Source organism: Anser brachyrhynchus, assembly GCF_964034855.1.
Source record: "Anser brachyrhynchus genome assembly, chromosome: 3".
NCBI lineage: Eukaryota > Metazoa > Chordata > Aves > Anseriformes > Anatidae > Anser > Anser brachyrhynchus.
The window spans coordinates 48,368,639-48,391,473 of NC_137696.1; the positions used below are offsets into that span (position 1 = coordinate 48,368,639).

Consider the following 22,835-nt stretch of genomic DNA (forward strand, 5'->3'; position numbering starts at 1 on the left):
CCATAATTTATACACCCTTATTCAAGGATTGTCTAAACCGTGTACTATAATTGCAGTGTTCACAGCTCTTTGAAGCACATGAAGACTTCAAAGGACAGGATGTAGAACACATCCTCTTCCTGCATTTACAGCTCAGTAACTTTATTTTCTCTTGCAGAAATGGGAACAAATTGAAAGCAACTCTAAACTGAGGCACGTTGGCAGCAACCTCTGTCTAGACAGCCGAAATGCCAAAAATGGTGGTCTCACCGTTGAGATCTGCAGTCCCTCTTTGTCACAACAGTGGAAATTCACACTTAATCTGCAGCAGTAGAACTTACAAGCAAAATGCTGTTTCAGTTCATAGACATTGGGCAAAGTTTTGATTGAATTACTGATGTATTTCTTAAAACTTTCCACGGAACTTATATACCTCAGTATTCCATCTTTATCTGAAAGTAGGAGAGTGCTGAAGCAGACACCAGGGAATCGGTGGACTTGGAGCACTGCAAAGATTTCACTGAACATGGCTGCAGCACAGTTCCTTCTTGGTGTGAAGACTTTAACAGTTCCTTTCTGTCTTCAGTTACGTACTTGCACAGCAGATAATTAACTCTAGGAACAACTGATGTATGATAGAAAAAGGATCTCAAAAAAAACACCTGTAGGGGACAGGGTGTGGGAGGGAGGGTGGGAAAAATTACTAGGAGAAGGTCATTTGAAATTTCCATTTGCATAGAAATCATCGTTTGTCGTTTCCAGAAACAGAAGTGTCATTTTGAAGGGTCTTTTTCCTGTGTGTACTTGGTAATTTGAATATGAACTTTTCTATGATGGACTCTAAATATAAATATATAAAAATATATATATATTGTCAGCTCCCAATGATTTATATCAATTTTCATCACCCTATAATTATCAACAAATTTATTGATGTATGTATAGCCAGAAATTGGATCGGAATGCTAGGAGAGTGAAACTCAATGAAGGTGTGGATTTTTTGCAGCTGAGTATGATGTCCGTGCTAACACTGGATGCTTTTGCTTTGCAAACTGGATCTACTTCTTAATGCTTCGCCCTCACTGGAGATCATGAAACTCAGGAGGAGAAAGAAAATAGCAGAATAAGCCAATGCATCTGCACAGATGATTGCTCGGATTGTTTATTCCTACTTGGAAATTCATCACATGCGCTCTGGATATCGTTAATCTTGTACTTGATATTTGTGTTCACCATTTCTGTAATATTATGTTCTTAAAAATACTTCCTTTGTTACAAAATTGTACGAACAGTGCAGATCTTTCACAGATGCAGCCATGTGGGTTCAGCACAATTTTATTCTGGGCCCTAATCAGAAAAAAATTCTGTCTCAAGCTCCCCTTTTGAATTCTAAGATGGAATAGTAATGTCACTGTTGACAGCACAAGGTCTGAATTTTAATTTGCAAGGATGAGCAGCCAAATAATCTCTCTGAATTGCACTTGCTTAATTTATAGGCCTACTACTGCGGTATTCCCCCCCCCCTTTTTTTCATTAAATGAGGCTTTTGAATGTATTCAGGCTTGGCTCTGGGAATCAGTCTGGATACCAGCAGATCCTCTATGGTGTTTTTAACCATAAACCCATGCATTTTTACAGCTTCAATCCAGCTGATGTCATTTTTATATTAAAATAATACTATCAAAGTTAACCTCAACTTTTATCTGTCCTTTCTTATATCTGCGTAGACTATTTACTATTTTTATTAAAAGCAAATGCTTCATTTAGCTTTTAAAATGAAAAAGAAAGGTGAATAACTAGTTCCAGCACTAATAAGTGACAGAGCATCGACCAAAAAAAATAAGAGCGCAGACTCGCTAGGAAGTGGGTTTGGTAAGATATGGCTCTCGGGGGGGATAAATGTAAGGGTTGATCATAAGGAGATGAAAATTTGCTGTACTGTATAATGCTGATACAGTTCCCTTCTTTCTTTGTTTCTGGAAGTAGAATAGTTCCTGATTTTTCAGTTTCCTTTGGCTGCATCTATACACTTAAGTGTAGAAGTGGTACTCTTATGGGCAAAATGACTTTGTCAGTCAGCATGCCCACAAATATCTTGTCTCATCTCTGAAGTTATGACCTGCAAGTACCTGCATACCTTTTGGATGGGGACATTAAATGCAGCTTCTCCCATCCATCATCTGACTTTTTAATAGAGATAATTAATACTTTTTTTTTTGCTTCTTCACAGTCTACTTTCCCCAAATCTAGCCTGTTTTAGAGGCCATGCAGTGGATAAACTAGTTTTCAGCTTCGTCCCTCCCTATCTGTAGTCTTTTAACCTAGGTGAAAACTTGAGGTACATGATTCATAAACATAGCAGTAGATTTCTTAATATTCTGGAGAATAAATGCTGATATATGGGCTCAGCAGCAAGTCAGTTGTTGGAGGTTTTGAAAAACAGAATTTAGAAGAAAAAACACTCAACTTCTGCCATGGATGTATTTCCACTTGCAACTTTGATCATAATAAACAGTGCTAACTGAAATCAGCAGTTGCAACTCTGAATATTGACCTGCCTTTTAACTCTGAGGCAGAACTGAAAGTAAAAAATCCTTATTCCACCTTTTAAGTCTTTAGTGTCAACTGGTATTATATTAAAGTAGGAATATTTTTGCTAATTCCCCATGGATGCTGTGCATAGGGGTCTTAATATAGGAGCTGTATGCTAAAGACAGCATTACTTTTCTTTGAGAGAACAGACAAGAAGTGGTATCCTTTTGTTATGTTTACATGACAGTGTGCCAAAGTTACGTACTGTGATTTTAGGGGTTTTTAATGTTTAAGAAATTTGCCCATTTGAAAGATAAATTAAGAGCCCTTGAAGCAAATTGTGATGGAGTCTTCTGAGAACTTTTCTTACTGTCTTCAGAGCAAGAATGGTGATATTGTTTGTTTTGCAGATTTTCAAAACATAGTTTGGAAACTGTTTTTTCAGTTGGTTTGAAAAGTCTGCTGTACAGAGCTTGTACTTTGTTCATTTTATAGATGGAAACCATCCTTGAAAAATTGTTTAACTTAAATAAAGAAGAATGCTTTATAGATAAATGTGTGGTGGTTAATGTAATTGAGTAAAACCAAGAGGTCTGCCTGGAGCTTGTAAATGGTAGCAGTTTTCAGATGCTGCAGTTCACTTGGTTGTTTCATAAAGCTCCTGTTCTAAAAGTATGTATATGTGGTTATATACTTGTATTTAAGAAGAGAATGTGTTTGTATTTAATATGATAGCTTTGAGAAAATTGTCTTTTTTTAGAAGCTGTTTTCCATTGAGTGAGTTGACACTGACTGTAGTCACCTGAAAATACACCATTAAGGCACTTCGCCCACCCTGGCCCAGTTAAGTCTAATCTTCTGAAGATTAATGCCTGTCTTCACTTCCATAAACTACTATTCCAAGCATGATGGGCTTGCTTCAGCCTGGAGGAACTCAAGGAAGATGATTGCAGCAACAGCTCTTGTAGTTGATTGGGGTCCCTGTCCTCATCTGCTCGTGTTGTCTTTCTTCTTCTCCATTAGAGACTGCTTCTTCCATGTGTAGGGTAGTAATTCAGATGTCTGTGGGGCACTTGCAGCCAGATGTGAAATAATCCATATTTAAAACAAACCAAAAGACGACTTTTTTTTTCCTGTGAGGACAAACACTTCACAGGTATATCTTTAACACTTCATTTGAAAGCTCTCTATATTGGCCCAACTGGGAAGGGAACAAATTCTTCACAGTAGGTAATGGAAAGCGATGAATGTGAGATTGTCCTCCTGTGGGGCTGCAGCTGGGGCATGGTGCTTGATTGCAACATCACCTTGATTGAGAAGGACTGCAAATCTAACTTGCTCTCCGGAAGGGTAAGTATGAGAATGAATGAGGATAAAATCCTGTCTTGAGACATCCAGACATTTTATCCAGTTTCTGAGACTCCTCAAGCCAGTTCTTAGGACACATCCTTTTCCATTCTGAGTAGCATACGGGACTAGGATGTTTGCTCCTGCTCTAAGAACCCTAGCCTTGCAGGTAGCCCCAAGGACCTGACCAGCTAGCATAACCAGCAGAACCATTTGCAGGAAAGATTTAAGCTCTTGTACCCTTTTAATTGTACTGACAGGAAGATTTTTAGCTCTCAAGGAGAGTTCTTCAGTGCAAACTTACTCTCCCTGTGTGTCAGAGGTTGAAGACTAGTTGGCACCTTTCAAAAACTAAATGAAATCTACGTTAAATCTTCTATCAAGAAGATAAACCATTGATTAATATTTATGGTTGGAGAAAATAAAATGGCCTTGACAAACTGCATTAAATAGAAGAAACCACCTTGTGTTTAAAGATTGTGTCTGAGAACTCAAATGAGAGTTGTCCATCTTAAACACCCTTTGACATCTCTGAGCTGATAGGTAATACTACAAAGTAATTATATCAGGCTTCTGGCAGCAGTAGCTCTTAATTTAATCCGATGTTAAACGCAGAAGTCTATCTTGTGTCTCTGCCTAGAGTCTTGTGCATTTTCTGTGGGTACTCTTCTTAGTAAATTGCTGGTGTGAGTATCTGAACTGTCCAGTGAAGTTTGCATTCCTTCTGACCAGAGCTCTGTTGTTTTCTTTCCTTATATATTCAGACGTAAGGCAAGTTTCCCACTCAGTGCAACTTCTTAGCTCAAATTTCAGGTTATGCTTTTTAGCTTGTGTCTATCCATGGGCTTTCTCTGCCTACCCCTGTGCTTAAAATCAGATATTTATACCATTTTTATGAAGGAACATTTAATTTTTCTTCATGATTAACTAAAATGTATTTCAGTAGTTTTCAAGAGGATCCCTGGGTGTATGTACCTGAATATTGAGGGACTTTATAACGCTGAGAACTGCTAGAGATAAGGAGAGTTGCCTTGTTTGAGGTGGGTCCTATGGTCCTATAGATCATTGCCTGGTTACGGCCTGGAATGCTTCTACCATAACCATAGTTATTTTTTAAAAAATGTATTTTTGTATGCAGAAAAGAGTCTACTCTGTATTTCCTGTATTTGTATTAAATGTAGATACACTCTAAATTGGCATGGTCCTCGGTTGCATGCATCAATGCCCTCATCCAGCACAAAATACAAGGAATAATTGCATAGAAATAATTTGTTACAGAATACTCTAGAAAGTGGCTTGTTCCTGTACAAAATAACTTCAAATGAATAGAAGCCACTGGAAAAAGCAGTCTGGTATAATAGGCCATGATTACAGAATGAGCAGAAATATCAGAGTTGGATCTTTTGTTAGACTGCATATTTTATTTGCAGCTTAACATCCAGTAGCTATTTTTAAGATCTGCTAGTAACCAAGCTTAAAAATTGGGAATAAAGTTAGTCCATAGATGTTCTCTCCGTGCAGCCCTCCAAGAGGTTGTCTGAAATGGGTGCAAGATACCCTTTTGGTTTGATTTGATTGCTTGCAGCGCAGAAGCATGTTGTTGCTCTGTGTGCAGGAAGAGGGAACTGCGTGATTTCAAGTCTTCATTTCTACCCAGCAGATGTGGTGGTTTTGCTTAATTTAAAAGGGATCTTGATGGAGCAAATACCTGTTTTCTGCTATGTTTGTATTATTTAAACCTTGCCTTTGGTAATCCAGGCTTTTGGGTTTGTTTAAAAAAATAGTGGGGGTTAGAAAGTGACTATTGAGTATCTGTTGTGCTTTGGCTGCCTGGTGGGCACTATTCATGCAAAATGTGCTTCTCTTAACGTTTGTGCTCCCTTTCATCCTGTCAAGAATGTTAATAACACCGAAGTGCTAAAGCTTCTTGCCCATCTTGTGGGCAAGATGTGGGCATCTTGTGGGACCCAGCATCTGCTTAAGGTATTTCCCCTCCCTGTGCATCGCTGTGAGTCCTTGGGTACTGGTTTGTTGCTGTCCCATGCTGATCAGTGGGCCAAGAACCATTAAAAGGAGCCTTGCGGTGAGCCAATGTGGATGTAAGGAAGGCTGACCAAAAAAAGCACAGAAAGAGTAGCAGTTATTACATTCTGTAGCTGCAAGCCATTAGAGCTTGGCTTAACTAGACCACAAAATCAAATCTCTTGTTTTTGCAAGTGAGCCTGAGCTGAGGGATGTACTGTTTTGCTTTCCAGTTTTGAGATGCTTTTTCTTCTTTTTGTTGTGACTATTTATTGCCAAAACAGCCTTACTGCTGGTATCAGAGTCTTAAGACAACTGTGCCTACAGGGGCAAGATGGGAAGAGAGGAGAGAGAGAGCAACGGGGAGGGAAAGTTTTAAAGTTGCATCAAAGTCTCAGTTTCAACAACAAGTTCATGTTTGATAGGGGCTTGCCTACTCTGAACGGACTTAACACTTTAGACAATCTTGAGAAAGAAAATTCTGCATTTTGCATGCAGTTTGTGTTTTGTGTGGTATGGTGCACACCGTGCTGGTGTTAAAGCTCTCTCCCAACTGGTTTCAGAATTGTATGAAGGCTTTGGCTTGACTTTTCCTACTGAATGACTTATTTGAGTGATATATTTTGGTCACTGGTGAATTCAGGGCTTCTGTCATAGTAGGAGCTACAAAAGAAGATGCTGCTGTTTGGTCTCTTGATGTGTAGGTAAAAAAGATGAAAGAAAAGTGAAGTGGAAGGGTCAGAGAAAGTGGTGCAAAGTGAGAGGCTATGGAGAAGCACCTGCAGAGCTAAGTCTCCTCCCTCAAGAAACTGATGGTTCCAATTCTTTCTGTCTAGACTTAAACTTCTTGCTAAATGGTTACCTGGTCAAGCTGATCCAAGCTCTTGCAGGTGGGAACACATGGAAAGCTTCATCAGGGAAGAAAAAAAGAGAGAAATCTTAATTTCCTTTTTCCAGAATAGCATCACTTACAGCATTGTTAGAATGTATTTCAAAGTCAGTAAATTCATAGTTTAAGGTTAAAATGAGTTTTAACTGACCGATGTGCTATAGCATAAGCTCTTCAACAGGGATATCTGTGCCAAGTCGTCAGGTTCCGTTTGGATGTGACTTATGGTTTGGATGTTCTCAGATATAAAAGACTGGATACAATTTTCAGAAGTGTTTAGGACGGTTGCTTTTTATAAATAAATTTTAGGCAGATAAATATCACGGGGCATCAATGAATTTTGAGAATTAGGAAATCTTATTCTTCAGTTGATCTAATCCTTTTCTTGTCAGCTATTCCAATAGAAGACAGTTTTAATGAGTAATTGTTTCCAGGCTGAATGCCTAGCTTCAACTCCCAGACATTTTTTCTGCTAATTAACTTTGATTCCTCAAAATATTCTTTATTGTGTCAGAGCTTCTGGTGTCTGATCCTGTCATTTCTTAACTCTTCCCCCTACAGGCTGAGTCTAGCTGAGAAGCAGCTTTCCCAGACCATCAGTTGCTCCAGCTGTTGTTCTCAGGACAGATGGAGGGATGGTGAGGAATCAAGGTCCTCCTCCTGACTCCAGAAAAAATAGAATTAGGCCCTTACAGCTGTTGCTTGAGTAAGATGTCCACTGATGCTTACCACTCATGGTGTGCTTTGGGCTTGGTAATAAAGACAGAGGGTTTTTAGACAGCGCTCTGAGAGGCTCTGAATCAATGATCCCGAGGGATGGTAGATCTTCCCTGACTTCCAGCAAATCCAGCACAGCAAGATAAAATCAGTGTTCCACCTGTAGGTGATAAGACAGGTTTGTGTGTGTGTATGTGCATGCAATAAACAAAACGCTGTCAGATGTCCAGGAGCAGTGCTTGCAGGCACCGATCTGCACTGATACTTTTGAAGGTCTGTCAGTTTGCTTTGGGAACAGCCCCACGTTGTGTTTGTCTGCCTCTGACCTACTGCGGTTCCTATTTTTCAGAACAGGATTATGTTCTGGAATAGATTAAAAAAATATGTATTCACACAGCATTCCGGTAAACCTTTGAAGGTGTGTGGAAAATAGAATGAGGGAGGCAGACAGCTGAACTGCAGGCTGCCTGGCGCAGAGCGGGTGCCATGGCCTGCCTTCTTTTCCTGCTGCTTTGAAGTACTTTATCAGCAAGAAGCAGGAATCGTCCTGCTCTGTCTGATGTGAGATGGAAAGGCATGGTGCTAGTACAAGACAAAGTTATATCCTGAACAGTAAAGGAGAACGTGTATAGGGAGTAACTCTTTGTTGTTCTTAGTTGGATGTAAAAGCAAAACTGGGTGATACCAGGCACCGAGTTTAAAACAAGGGTACTTCATGTTGTTGGAAATTACCCCATGGTTGTGAAATCCAGAAGTACGTGTGATTCAGAAAGCTATGGAAACTGAGTCTCTAAGTGAGACATTGAGAGCTTGGAGGGCAAGTGGAGGAAATACCATTAATATTAAACTTATAAATCTCATGAATGTTGATCTCATTTCTTTGATCTTTTCTTAAACACATGCTGTTGTCAAAGTCTGGATACTGGATTATACCACCTTTTGGTCCAGGTGGGCTAATGATTTCCGGTTGAAATACCCTGGGTGGCTCATACCGGAGGCTGGACAGATATGTGGATGCACAAAGCATCTTGGAGAACAGGAGGTCAGGTAAACAACAGCGCATCTCCTGGCATGTGCAAGGTGGCAGTGCTAACAGAGCACCCCACAAGTATTGAGAAACTGATAATTTAACATCTTCTGTAGAGAATCCTGTCTCCAGCTCTTGTTTCAAATTAGCTTTCTTTTGCTACAGCTTACCTACAAAGTCATCTGTTTAACATCTTGAAAAATAACGGGATAAAGGGGTTGGTTGATTTTGATATTATAGTGGCATGCAGCTGCAGAAAGTTATTTAAATTTCAGACTTCCATCTGGAAAGATGAAAAATGAAAAAAAAAAAAAGAGCATACAATAGTCAGGAAAATATATATTTTTTTAATATATATCATTGTTAATAGAAGTTTAATGCCTTTGACGATCAAATGCCTCATGCAACTTCAAGAATATTCTTCCTATCCAAAATGACTACAGATATAAAAGTCAGCATTTTCAATAGCATCTTGGATAGAAGACAGCATCCTTGACATTCTGGTGTTTCTTCATTGCACAGTCACAAAGGACAGTCTTTGAAAGCTCACATAGACTTCTGAAGAAAACAAGTTTTTATGGACTTCTGAAAACACGCCATGGAATTCTGTGTAAGCCTGAATCTATGCATCTGTGTTGAGACCTTTATTTGCAGTGCTCGGAGACAGGCTTGTATGAGTTTCTGAATATCCTTACCTAGCACAAAGTGGGTCTTGGCTCAAGATGGGGGTACCCTGGGCAAGATAAATTATAATAAAAAGGGTAAGTAGCTTTTGCAACCTGAGAACACCTGCACTGAGAACGAGCCCCGCCATTTTGGTTAATGCCGATGCTTGTTTTGTTACCCATCGCATACAGATGAAGACATGCCGAGCCTGGCAGAAGTGAGCAGTGCCCTCAAGGAGAGGACCTTTGCGTGACTTCCCTGAAAGGAACAAAAGGAGTTCATTTTAAGATATTCCTTTTCCTCTCAAACCCCTCCTGCCCCTCAGGATGGGTTTGAGGGGACTGCACGTACAAAAGAGGTTTTCTGAGCATGAGGCATACATGGAGAAAGTGCTTGTCCACCTGGTTCTCTACACTGTACACTTATTTCTACATACAGAAATCTCGTCTACAGGTACCGATGCACTGCTGCTCTCTGCTGGAGGTGGCCTTTCCCTTCCGAGCAGACCGGCTACTGCTGGCCTGGCTTCCCTCACGGGCAGAGACCGAGGCGTGCTGTGTGGAGGCAGCTCCATTTTCTGTGACTCAGTGCCCTGGAGCACAAGTTTCCTCAGGAAAGTCAGGGATGGCAGCAGGACAAGTTCCCTGCTGGTTCCTGTGCTCCAGTTTCCTCCTTTGGCAGAACAGAATTTGATTTTTCTCGCGATTATTATGGGCTGTGAAGAGCAGGTCCTAAATTAGCCCTGAGGAGGTGGAAAGGTAGACAAAGCTCGCTGTGGGGAGCTTGGTTTGACGCATCCGACAAGTCCTACCTGACCCGACTGATGAACTGTGTCGCATGCATAGTCCTCTCTTCAGTTTGTGTTTGTTGTTTTAATTAACTTTTGGCAGCCACGCCAAACACTCGTCCTGTGTCTCTCTCCAGCTGCTGCGAAGTCAGAGTGAAGATCTTTGGCCAGATCCTGGCTCGGGTGGCTCAGCTCCAGCAAGCGAGCTTCCCACAAAACTCGAGGCCTGTGTGAAGGCACGCAGGAACAAGCACTCGCCAAATGCTTCTTGGGGAGCTGAGAAGGGCTGAGCCGGGCCTGTCAGCCATGGTGTGGGGATAAAGAGGGCCAACAAGGGCCCGGCGTGTGTGAGACAGTGTCCCTGAAGGCTGTCCTCTGAGGAGGGGCTGGGTCTTCCCCAGCACTTGGGACTGCAGAGCTTCAGTGTTGCTCCAAGGGGAGAAATGCCCCCAAACTACCTCATGGCAGGCCCTGTCGAGGACATTACATGGCCCTGAGGCCCAGGGGAAAGAAGGTGGCACAAACCCCGCGGCGCCCTGCAGCATGGTGGGCGAGGCAGGACTCAGGCCGCCTTCCTAGGGAGTGCTCTGCCTTGGCCACAAAGCCCTTGAGCCCCAGAGGGCTGCCAGGAGGGCGTTTGGCTGGGTTGTAAACCCCCTAGACTTCAGGTAAGATGTTGTTCTTTGTTTTCAGTGGGGGATGATGACTTTGCAACCATTTTCAAGTGAATCCGTTTAAGTGAAGAGCTGCATGTGTGTGCTGGGGTGCTTCAGCCCTTGTGTAGGGTCCCAAAGAACACCGAGAGCAGCACATCTCACCCACTGCTGATTTTCATTATCCAAATGAGAAACTGGGTTAAGCTACCTCAGGCGATAAAATCCTGCAGGCTGCTGCGAGGCTGTCATTGCTGGAGAGACTCTCAGCTGGGAAAGGGCACTGCTGTCTCGCAACAATGAACCTAACAACATTATGAATAACTCCCTCATTACTAGGAAATGGTAAGAGAAAAACATTTTTTTTTCTTTCTGTTCCAGTTTTCTCCCTTTTGGGCAACATCAGAATACAACAGCAGTGAAAGGAGGGGACAACAGGTAGAGTGAACACATGGAGAGAAGAGGAGGGGGTTGGCCTGGCTTGCCTGGTGGTTAAACCTTCTGCCCAGGCATAAGGTTGGGTCTCCACCTCCAGTGCCCAGAGGTATGGGCAGTAGTGGGGAAGACCCCTTGCAGCCTGGTTTCATCAGGCACCTCATCTCCCTTGCTCATAGCATGCTGCTCCTCCCTCTTTGCATGAAGACACCCCTAGCACTAAGTACCAAAGTGCGGTCGGAGGCTCAGGGTTAACATCGAAATGTTTTGCTGAGCTAGTTGTTGGGATGCCTCTCTTCCACGCAGTGTCAGAAATGGTGCTGGACCACGTGGTGGTGGGTTGTTGGGCACAGCAATGGAGAGGACTCAAAAGAGACGAATCAGAGAAGAGGAGCAGCATGTGGAAACTGGAGGAAAGCTGACAACAATTATGTTTTTTCCCTGCAGGTGTTGGATAGGGGCTTTCTTCTGTGTCTGGGTGGGGTTACGGTTGCTTATGTTTGTAGATCAGCCTTTTCAGTTTAAACGTTCAAGTGACCACGTGTGTACATGTGCACTAACTCCAGTGTTTGTCTTTATCTCCAACTTTGGGGTACAGATGAACTAGTCAGCAACTCACCTTTATAATTTCTAAGAGTGATTAGCAATTTATTCTGGCATAGCTGGCTACAGATCCTAATCTAACAGCAAATTAAAGAAATGTCTCCCCCCCGATCCCTCACAACTTTCCCTTTTGGTAAAGTAGTATCTGGCATCATTGTGTCTGGCTGGTAGAAGCTTGTCAAGATTTTTTATTTTTAATTTTGTGTGTCTGTCCAAAAGAGGTTAATATTTTCCTTTGCTGTTTCCCCAAAATGTATAAGACAATGCAGTGAACTTAAATTTGCCTTTTTCTTTTTGGGGAGTCCAAATCTGGCAGAAAAAGGAATACCTAAACTTTTGTTTAAGGTATTGGCAGAAGGGCCCCATGTGTTGGAGAGATTTTTTTTTTTGATGCTGACTCCAGCCTGGGTCCCATGTGCTGAGCTCCTCGAGTCTCATCACCTTTTTCCTATGTTAAACCCTAATTCCCAAAAGCAGACCTGTTGCTGGCTGCACATTTGACGGGATTTTTTAACTGATGGAAGCTGGAGATGATCTGTGAGAAGAGTTGAGATGCCTTTGCTTTGCAGGGGTCTGATGAGCTGCAATTCATTAAATGTGCATAAAGTGTTTTTTCTGAGTCCTGGATGAAGGTGCTTTGAAAGTGCCTCTGCTGTGGCTTAGTGGTGGCTGGGGGGTATCTCAGCAGCATCTGTGACTTGGTACCTTTTCCTCTCTGCTCCTCTCTGGGAATGGAGAGGCAAGTTAGGATATTAGAAGCGCTGCAAAATGGAATGTTAAGTTTGGCTTAATTAAGAAAGACTACATTGCTGGAGTTATTAATTGCAGATTCTATCGAGAATAATTTCATAGGAGATTGAGTAACTGCAGGCCTTGGCCTGGTCTGAAAAGATGCCATTGTTTTAAATGACAATGCTGAGGGTGTGCATGCGTACATGTCTTGGTGTTAATCAGATTCCAGATTTCCTAATTTCACAAATTAAATTCCTTGTTTTATTCAATTAGTGTGCTAAAGCTGATCCGCACTGCTGCTCACAACTGTGAGCACAGAGCCCGATTACACACCGCATTAGCTCGGGTCACGGCGCATCCAGGGACCGGTGAGCAAAGCGCTGGGGGTGGTTCTCCAACCATGACAGAGAACTCAAAGAAATTCCCATTTGGTTCATCACATTGATCGTCCCCGCCAGCATGTGGCAGGTCTCACCGCAAGGGTCTGTAGCAGCCTCTTTGGGTCCCATCTGGCTGCGGAGCAATGCACGCTCACCTGCGGTGCTGGTGTCGTTCTCAACAGCACTCACGGGCTGTCAGTTCGGCTACCTGCAATTGATGAGGTGTGAGAGCCGGGGGTGTTGAGCGTGCCAGACTCTCCTCCCTGCTGCTTCTCTGGTACCTGCCCACTGCAACCCCACTTAGGTTTTCCCCTGCGAGGTTTCTGCTCCCTTTGTGGATTAAAATCTCAACCAGGCGATGTGTGCGCAGCTTTGCCTGCAAATGCCACGCGCTTGGCTTGTGGGTGATGGCTTCGGTGGGTACCACTGGTGGGGCGGACAAAGCGGATGAGGAGTTGGGGCAATAACACAGAGGGCTGTTACCATCCCGCAGAGAGGTCTGAGACCCAGCACAGCCGCCCACGTCCCGTGTTCAGCCCTCCCTCTGTTCTAGAAAAGAACGAGGCAGAAAAAGCAAGCAGTAATATATCTGACTGTATTTCAAAGTTGTTGATTGTAAACAAACTTTGTTGAAGAAATAAAATCACATGACAAGATATCAGAGTGATACTATAAATCCATTTTTGTTATTGTTGCCACACTTCACATTTTTGGAACTCAGAATTTAGCTCATGGTGTACAAAACTTGTAAAAATTTATTGCAAGCGTGCCTTTGTGTAGAACAAAACTGGTGTCACAAAAGTAGTTCCCTGTCCCATGCAGAAATACAGGTGTGTAGATCTCTGTGTGAAGAGGTCACACACCTGCATTTCCTGAAAGACTTGGCTGTTACAAAATTGCTCTGAGAAGTTCAAAAAAAAAAAAAAAAAAAAAAGGAAAAAGAAGAAAAAAGCAATTGCAGTTTATGCTTTACCTCTGGAATTTACATTTTCAACAGAAATCTCTAGAATTTTAAAGAATATGGAACTTGCAACAGAACTGCAGTCGCTGATGTGAGCGCAGCCCATTGGATTCGTTTTGCAAGCACTCCGACAGCTAAGGCCAATCTTCGTGTTTGGTGCAGTCACTGCATTTGATGGAATGTCAGTTGCACATTTTTGATGATTAATTACAACAAAACATGGATGGGAAGATTCCACTTCCAGAATTTCCATCGTTCCTGTCTCTCCTGTGGCACTTGAGACCCACTCCCTCGCTGTGCTGACACGCAGCAGAGCTTTGACTCCCCGGTCTGCAGCTACCGCACGTGTACAGCGTGCGCAAAGGTGTGGAGTGAGGCCAGTGATGGAGCTACAGCAGGGCTTATGCAGCAAAAGCAGCTCTGTGGAGTGGTTGTGTTAAACATCAGCCTTTTATTTTTTATTCAAAGGCAGCAGGGGAGGGGGAGTGCGCATGCTGGAAAGGTAAGTTGGAAGGGATCATCGGGCTCCTCTCCCTCTGCATGTCCAACCTCTCCACTTCTCTCTGCCTCTTCCATTGTGCTGATCCCCCTTAAAAATCCTCGTTTATCAGACTGTACCAATTAGCCTCACATATAGTGGATCGATCTCTGGCATAAATCTTAGTTTTGTTGTCTCCAATCTCAACCCGGCACATGGGGTAAAGTTATTTTTAATTTCTGTATTGAAATGCCAGGCAACAATTTGGATTTTAAATAGAGGCGAAGTCCAGGTTGCAAAAGTAAGTCTGAGACCTGTAATATGCTTTCCATCAAATGAGTAACTTGGTTTCACAGAGAGGTGTGAATTGTCCAGCACTCAGATTTTGCACACACCTTGACACACGTTAGTTGGAGCACAAGACCACAAAGTTACTTTGACGCCAGGTGGGTCGGGGTTCTGGACAGATGAACCTAGCGTACAGGGCTTTGCTTTACTGCTTCTAGGGTTTTTGGTAGCTAGTGAAGTTAAGTGCTCTGTTTGAAATTCAGAGCATGCTGCACATACTTGAAGAGTAGAAGCATTTGCTAGCTTCTTCATTTTAATGAACAGATGTGCCAGGGCTGGAAGCAAATTGTATGGGCTTGGCATGTTCCTCTCCCTAGTAAAACTTAATTTGGCTCCCTCCGGAGTCCCCGTCCTTACCAGGTGTGAGATCAGCCAGTCTGTTTCTTTTTGCCTCACATTTGTTTGCCCAAGGAGCTTGGATCCCAATTTGCACTCATCTCTCACCATTTGCTTATCCGATCAGGTCCTGAATGTCACGGCCCTACAAGAAGGTGTTACGGTCCTTTCCCAGTAGGTTCCTCATCCAGATCCCCGAAGCACTCCAGGATTGTTGTGTTTACATCAAATGAGCACTTTTGCAGAGTGATATTTTTTGATGGATAAAACTTTTGCACTAGACACTGTGTGGACCACCTTGACATCTAATGCTAGCAGTTATTACGTCAGAAGAGTGACACAAAAGGGATTTACCACTTAAGGCCTTTTTGTGATACCTAACAGCTGCTCACCAGACCCATCAGAGTGGTGAGTGTGTGAAGGGTTTAAAAAAAAAAAAAAACAAACCACAACTCCCCAGCCCCCCAGACGAAATCCAAGTCCCCTGTCTTTGGCAGCGATGCAGCGCTGAGGAACGTTTCAGCCATTCCAGTGGGAGCAGCGGGAGGGTGATGCTGATACCTGCCTCGGGCCCACACAAACCCGATGGGGCAGCATTAATGGGGCAAAGCGGGCAACACCGTCACAGTGACTGCAATTAGTATAGGCTTCGGAAGCAATACCCTGTTTCATCGGCGATGTGCCAGATAGCAGGAAGGATCAGCAAAGTAATACTATAAAAGCAAACAGAAAGGCCAGCTCTGTGTTGCCACCTCTTCCCTCTTCCAGACTGACCGAGAACTAGTGGGATGATTTGGCTGGGCGTGCTCCCAGTGCAAGGAACGAGGGAAGCAAAGCATAGGACAGGGAAGCTCTTCAGGGCTAGATTTCTGAAGAGAAAGAAAAGGCTCTCGAGAGGAGAGGAAGAGACCCTTTTTGTACAAAAAGCACGGATATTCTCAGCTCTTCTCCCAGCACGGAGATGCTTATGCAGGGGTTTTTCCAGTTTGAGTTCATAATGCTTGTGGAAAGAAAGGTAGGTCTGGGAAGAGCCTTTACAAGAAGGAATATATACCAAGTAGCACTGGTGGTAGGCTTGCATTTGAGCAGATGATGACGTGATCTGTCCGTGCAAAGTACCCTAGTTAATGACAGGCCAAGTACACAAATGTATTGGACTTGGAGTTCCTCGCCTTTCACATCACTGCTAACGTTCCTTTGCTGCTTGCACGTTTTTCTCAACCAGACTGAGATGAGCTCTTGTTTTACAAATAACTAATTTCACATCAGTCACAGCAACGAGAAAGTGCCATGGCAAGCTCCACTACAGAGATGGATGGAAGACTTCACGTAGTCTGAGTAATTATTTGTCTGGATTTCACATTGATGATTGGAATACAGCATAGCTTCAGATTCTCTGTGTATCTCCTCTAAGCTCCTCCAGGCAGGTTGGGCTGCTGTTTTATTTGGTTTTCTCTTACCTTCGGGACATCTTGGTTTTGACTCACGCTGGCCTATGTGGAGCAAAGAACCTGTGCTGACAAAGTCCTACAGCCCCTGCTGAAGAGCAGGATGATGTCTGTCGTGCTTTCATCTCAAATTTGGAAAAGTGCATTTGAACAAGAACATGCAGAACATGGACTTAATCAGCAAGACTGCAAACTCCACTTTACAGTTTCATCACCTGTGCTGTGCCTCAGTGTCCAATTATAGAAGTGGAAGCTCCTATCTGAAGGGATAATGACGGCTGATGATTACCGATGTTGTTAAGAGCACTTTCCAATCCTTGCATGGAAAGAGGCAGACACGCAGAATTACCAGTGCAGCATAAACCCCGACTCGTCACTGCAATCAGCCACAGGACTAGTGGATGCTAAGACATGTAAGACTGAGCCATCGGAGGCCCCCTTCACCAACAATCAGCTCAAGACAGACTACTAAATAAATGGTAGAAGAAAAATAAGACCTCTTCAGGAAAAAAAAAAAAAAGCCACTTAAGTGTAGCTGAAGGTGAAGAATGGGAATGCTGTTTTGAGTTGCTGTTCGTAATGTCAGTCTGGAAACAGCTAAATTCATTTTTCTCTAGGAATTGTCTGAAGAAAACAAAGTTGTACCCATTAGCGACATTGGGACATCTTTAAATAGGTATACTCAGACTACCTTGCAAATGAAGATGGGCCGGGGCTAGAGAAAAGAAATGGAAAACAGAGAAAAGATGTTTTTAAATTGTGCCCTAGTGTCGAGTGCACAAACAGGCTGAAGTAAAAAGTGGCAGAGTTTCTGCAAGCCCTTGAAGCTTTTTTCAGCTAAGACATCAGCAGTGGAAACCATTTCACAGTGGCTTCTAAGCTCTTGTGAGTGTTATATTACACACTAGGAGAAGAAATGCTTTCCAAGAACAGCTCGTGGCAGGACAGACATTTCTTGAAAGAAGTCCTGTGCATAGAAGGTGGTCAGTATGTCTCACTGATGGTCTCAGTTCTCTGAAACAAAGTTTGCATACCACAAATAAACTGTTTTCAGAAGTATGCATGAAGTAAAATTCAGTTCATCAAGAGAGACACGAGCCATCCCGATCCCATGTCTATTTCAGCTTCAAACTCTTATTTTTCCCCCTGGAAAAATTTAGAAAAGTTCCTGTTTGGCATTTCCATTGTCTTTTAACTACTGTTGAGCTTTAAGATCTCTTACCCAGATTGTCTCAAGGATACAAAAAAATGAAACCAAAAAATCTTGGCATCACATCACAAGTCATTGCACAGTTAACACACACGCACACACTATAACTAGCATCCTCGCGCTACTTTGAGACTAAATTCCTTCTTTTCCTTTACCTAGGGAGAAACTTTAGTGTTCCAAGCAGGTGGGGAACCACATCGGAGTGAGCCAGTTTGCAGGAAAGGAAATGTTACAGAATCTGAGCTGCAGTTAATAAACCTTTGCTTTTCTAAAATGATGAAATTTCTTCCTTAATTATTTTACCTTGTTTGTAGGAACTTAGAGAGAGTGCAAGACGCTTTTTCAACACGGAAAAATCCTAACTTTCCTCATCCCTATCCACTCCAAGTCAACAGTTGGAGAAGATAAAGTTGAACAGTTATCTGTGGATATAGACTATGCTTTGGTGGGTTTCAGAGCCCAAATTCAGGCATTTCGTACATATAAATATATATAAATATTTTTGCTTATTTATGGAATGTTTGCGCATGTTTAGGGCACCAGTTCAAAACGATGAGGGATGGTTAAGGCTAAGAAAATGAAATTCATTGCAAAGCTATAATTTTGTCTTAACGTTTCTCCTTTACAAAGGAGACTAAAGCATCTTCCCTGTAATAGTCAGCCACTGTGTAATCCCCCATCAACTCCAATTCTAGGGAAAACTACTCAGGACCCAGTCCCTGAGGCAAAAAGCTAGGACCTCGTCATTTTAGCTCAAGTAATCCACATAATTAAAAACACAAGTTAGTGGAAAAATTAAACATTCCAAGGCCGTGGACCTACTGACACCTGAAACTGAAAAGGCATTTTCTGACCAGGAAGGTGTGGATCCAGGCCTCTGCGCGTACACAGTAACGTAACAACTTGCAAAGGGCGCCAGATCTAGCTCGAGGGGCCACGATGTAGCTGGAGAGAGCTGTGCTTACTCCTCGGAGGCACGAAGTGGCTCCTAGGAGGTCATACGGGCCTCTCCGTCTCTGCTGGGGCACCTGCATCTTGCAAATGCTCTGGCTTTGCGGGGGTTCAATGCAAGGAGGCTGGGCTCCCAGCAGCTACTCTTCGTTCAGGTTGTCAGACCAGCACAGTTCTTGCCAGACCTTTCCTTGCTGCCCTAACTCTGACCAGTCAATAAACCTGCAGGGCCTAATGAAGTTGTAGCTACTCTTCCTGTTGTAATGAAGTCTGGCATTGGCTGAGCTAAGAGTAAGAACGCCGTTTGTCTTCGGGTACCTCTGTGGAGTTTCCTAAGAAATGGAAACTTGGATGTTTGCTGAACTTTTGTTTTTTATGCCTCATGCTAGCCTCTCTCCCCCTTTTATTCCCTCTAAATACTCTTGAATATTTAGAAGCCTGACAAGAAGCAGCCATGCCACACGTTCAGTCTGGGAGGGGTGGCCTCAGTTCCCTGCTGGGACAAGATTTGAACTCATCCTTGGTCTCCTACGTAGCCTGGCACTGCCGAGGACTAGAGCAGTACAAACCCTCTCCTTCCTCTTGAGGCTAGGAGGCCTCCAGTGCACAAGGTTGTGTCCTTCCCCATGCTCGTCTCCTGGGTGGAGACCTCGTGGACTGGGAGGTGAAGGGGGAACCTGCTGGCACCGCTCTGCTGCTCGCTGTGTGGCGGGCAGGCAGGGCAGGCTGCGCGGGGCATTCGCCAGGCCGTACTGCAAGCAGAACCACCACGGACCTGGCTGTCCCCTTGCTTTCCCCGCAACCAGGTGAGATCTGCCTAAGTCTACTCCAAAAAATAAGACTTTGGTGGAAATAGAAATCTGTCAGTGCAAGAATGTTCTTTGGGCTAGTCAGTAATTTACAAGCCTCTGCTGGACTCTTCTGTGATGATTTACAGGCTTTGCATTTGCACAGTGCCTTGGCATCTCTGATAACCATAAGAGTGAAATTTGGAGAGTTCAGAGGGTACTCTGTCGTCTCTCTCCAGACAGAAACATATAACCTGTGGAGTTATAGACTGATAAAGAAATAAATCAATTGCTCCATTCCTCTTAAATCAGCCCAAGTCATTCTTTGGTAACACCTTCCAGAAAATGCCAGGCTTGGGGACCTAAAACCAGCTGGTCCTTTAAGCAACATGGTTGTGCCCTGTAAGTTAATGCTATTCTGTTTGTTTCCATCGCTGCTAACCTTTAGAATACAGAGGGTTTTTTGTTGATTGAGTTGTAGACTGAAATCAATAACGTGTAGAGGGCAGGGCAGTGTTTCACCTCCATATTAATTCTCTCCTGTTTTGGTCACACTCCCCTCTCTCTCTCCAAGGCTTTCCAAGACTTCAGTGGCCTTCAGATTCCACCAACACCAAACCAGAGTGGTTCAGCCACAGGCACCAGCTCATGATGATGCTCATCCTCTACAGTGCTACTCAGAACAGGTGAGCCCTTTGAGCTTGCTCTGTTTTAGTTAGGTTTAACATCTGGTTGCAATCGGACTTCTTTCTTTTTGCAAAACACAATGCTATGTTATTTTGCTAAACATGTAATCTGCTTAATTACAACTATTGTGGCAAGCCTGGCATTCTCGTAAGAAGAATGCTTACAGAACATCCCGCAGTGATGATGCAAAACACACTGCTATTAGTGAATTATTTTTTTTCCTGCAAACTGTGTGCCAAATGAAGTTCTAAAATGGACTTACAAAAGGAAAAGAAACAAATTGTTTTTCCTAAAAAACGTGAGCCCATTATATTAGACTTTTAAGCAACACGTAAGATACAGTTGAAATAAAAAAAATATAATTGTTATACTCTCATTTTTGATCTGTATACTGACCGTGGCAGTTATGATGTGAGGCAGTATTACTTCACTCTCTGGCTGTGTATAAAATGTTTCATTTCATCCTGTTTTTTTAAAAAAAATCAATGTTATGTTTTTCCATTTTAAATTCACTAATGTATTTGGTTTCTTCTAATCTTGCTGTGTTCTAACTGGGATCAAATTGCCTTATGCCTTTTTTTTTTTTTAAAAAAAAAAAAAAGGAAAGAAAAAGTTTTAACCAGTTCTCAGTTCCTGGCTGCCTGCCTTAAAGATTTTGTTTGTCAATATACTTGCTTAAGTGTTCGTGTCTCTGAACTGCTTCTTTTAGCACACTGTGAGGACAGCACTGATTCCCTACAAGGTGGTAGGCACTCTCAACCACAGCCCATGGTGCAGACTTACGTTACTTGTCCCAGAATTGAGTAACTCCAAGTAAGGTGTATAAAGTTTTTTGCAATGCCCACCTGGGACTGCTGAGCTATCTCAGCTTATGACAAGCTCTTAGCCCAAGAGGGACTTTACAAGATGACCCTGTTCAACAAATAGTATTGAGAGATAACTAATTTAAGTCCGTTTCTGGTGTACAGATACCCACGGGGCATTCACTTACGCAATTTTTTGTCAGCTTTTCTTGTGGCACTTTCTGTAGAACATGTTTACATCCAGCTGCTACTAGGAACAAAGTTTCCACCTCTCTAGCGGCATCACTTGGCATTTTTGGATAAGGACAGCACTGGTGGTGTCAGAAGTTCCTTGCTTTGCTGTTCCAGGTGTGGTATCTTCTTCTGCTTACCTTCCACCCCCTGCCTATGCCACCAAGAACATTGCATCAATGGGAGGGTGAGGTGTCTTCCAAGCCCAGGAGCTCCTTTACAAGTCTTTCACCAAACTGTGCACGGCTATACCTTGTCACGTGGTAGGCCTCTGACATTTTGTAGAGGATGTAGGCATTGTTTATAGCGATGCTGATGGCAAACCAGAATACTTGTTGCCAGGTCTTGTTTGGTTTGTGAGAAATGAAATACCTACAAAGCCAAGAGGGAAAGAAAAAAAAAAAAGAAACAAAAAGTTGTATTCAGCCATCACTTCCATCTGGGAGGCAAGAAATATCCCTGGAAAAAGATTCCTGCAGTCCCAAAGGGGAAGCAGGACCACAGCTTACTGCCAAGTGCAAGTATTAAAGAATTTTGTACAATGCATTTGACAATCAGTTACAGTTAGTTATCTGTCGCTTTGGTTTTGTAAATTTCTAATAGTGTCCTTGTTCTAGGAGCCAAACCTCAGCAACCCTCCCCTCTGTATTGCTGCACATAAGCAAGAGTAATGATACAGACTCCTAGAGCTTGCCTGTGACAAACATCCAAGTAATGGGAGCCGTGGGTCTGAATCCCTTCAGATTGTAACGTAAAATTCCCCCCCCTCCCAAACTCAGGCCTATTATGTTACAGTTCAGGGAAGACTGCTCATGCCTCTCCTCTCGTTTATCTCGATCGTAAGTGAAGAATGATTTCTGCTGTTGTCAACAGCACGTGGGAGGACGTGGGGGTAGAGCCAGAGCGTGCAGTGCTGGTATGTGGAGCACCTCCTCTCCATAAGGCAGGAGAACTAGGAAGGACTGACAACCTTATATTTAGGTTCTGACTAATTCCAGGACTACCAGAATATTCTCTTCAGTCATAAGATTTCCCACTTCCCTATTTTTCATTTTTTTAGCAACCATTTACATGTACTACCTCATCTCTTTTTTGTACCGCTTTCCTCAGATCAGATCCCAACATTGGTCTCTAACAACCACCTCCTCCTCTTTCATATCTTATGCTCAATTCTTGCTGTTTTGCTCAGAACTGACTTGGAAAATCCCTGCTACTTTTTCTCTCTCCCCAGTTTTTAGCTCTTGAAATCTTCTGCACCTCACTGCTACTCCCACAGCCAAGTTTCACCACTGCTATTCTTGTTTCTGTTTCTCCCCATTACATTTTGAGCTAGCAAAGAGGACCCCAACTGGAATCCCGGAGCCAAAAAATCTAAATTATCACAAGAGGCCTACATTCTCCCAGTTTACCTAGATCAGGTTTGCATCCAAAATGGAGTGTCCTTTTCTTCTGGCTCAAGGTGACACAGATATCACCAGGACAGATAACCACCTAAACACCAGTTGATGATAAGGGTGGGGAGCTAGCCAGCCTGAGAGACTTGTAGACCTTTGATGAGTTCTCAGTCTAGCCTTGACTTTGATGTGGCCAAAAACATCACCAACCTGTTGGCTCATGTTCCCAACTCTTCTTACAGGTCATTTTCAAGATGACAAGAACATAATACTCTTTATTTTATTATTTTTTTAAAACTGGTGGATAGGACCAAAGCAACACTAGCATGTTTTTTTGAGATTATTCATACAGGTGAAAGTTAGGGGAGTAAAAAATTCAATGTGTGCAATGATGTACTCATTCATCTCCTCGCTCCTGCAGAGATTCCCTA

General features: G+C 43.0%; 2 protein-coding genes across 2 annotated transcripts in view; one reads left to right on the forward strand and one right to left on the reverse strand.

The window, feature by feature from the left end:
* The window catches only part of GALNT2 (polypeptide N-acetylgalactosaminyltransferase 2), a 108,159-nt gene extending 92,560 nt beyond the window's left edge, over window positions 1–15,599 (forward strand). The window contains exon 16 of the mRNA XM_080585203.1: window positions 158–15,599. Coding sequence (XP_080441329.1) covers window positions 158–313 — 156 coding nt within the window. The 3' untranslated portion in view covers window positions 314–15,599. The remainder of the gene's footprint in view (window positions 1–157) is intronic.
* The window catches only part of PGBD5 (piggyBac transposable element derived 5), a 71,631-nt gene continuing 62,146 nt past the window's right edge, over window positions 13,351–22,835 (reverse strand). Inside the window, exon 7 of the mRNA XM_080585202.1 lies at window positions 13,351–21,382. Coding sequence (XP_080441328.1) covers window positions 21,187–21,382 — 196 coding nt within the window. The 3' untranslated portion in view covers window positions 13,351–21,186. The remainder of the gene's footprint in view (window positions 21,383–22,835) is intronic.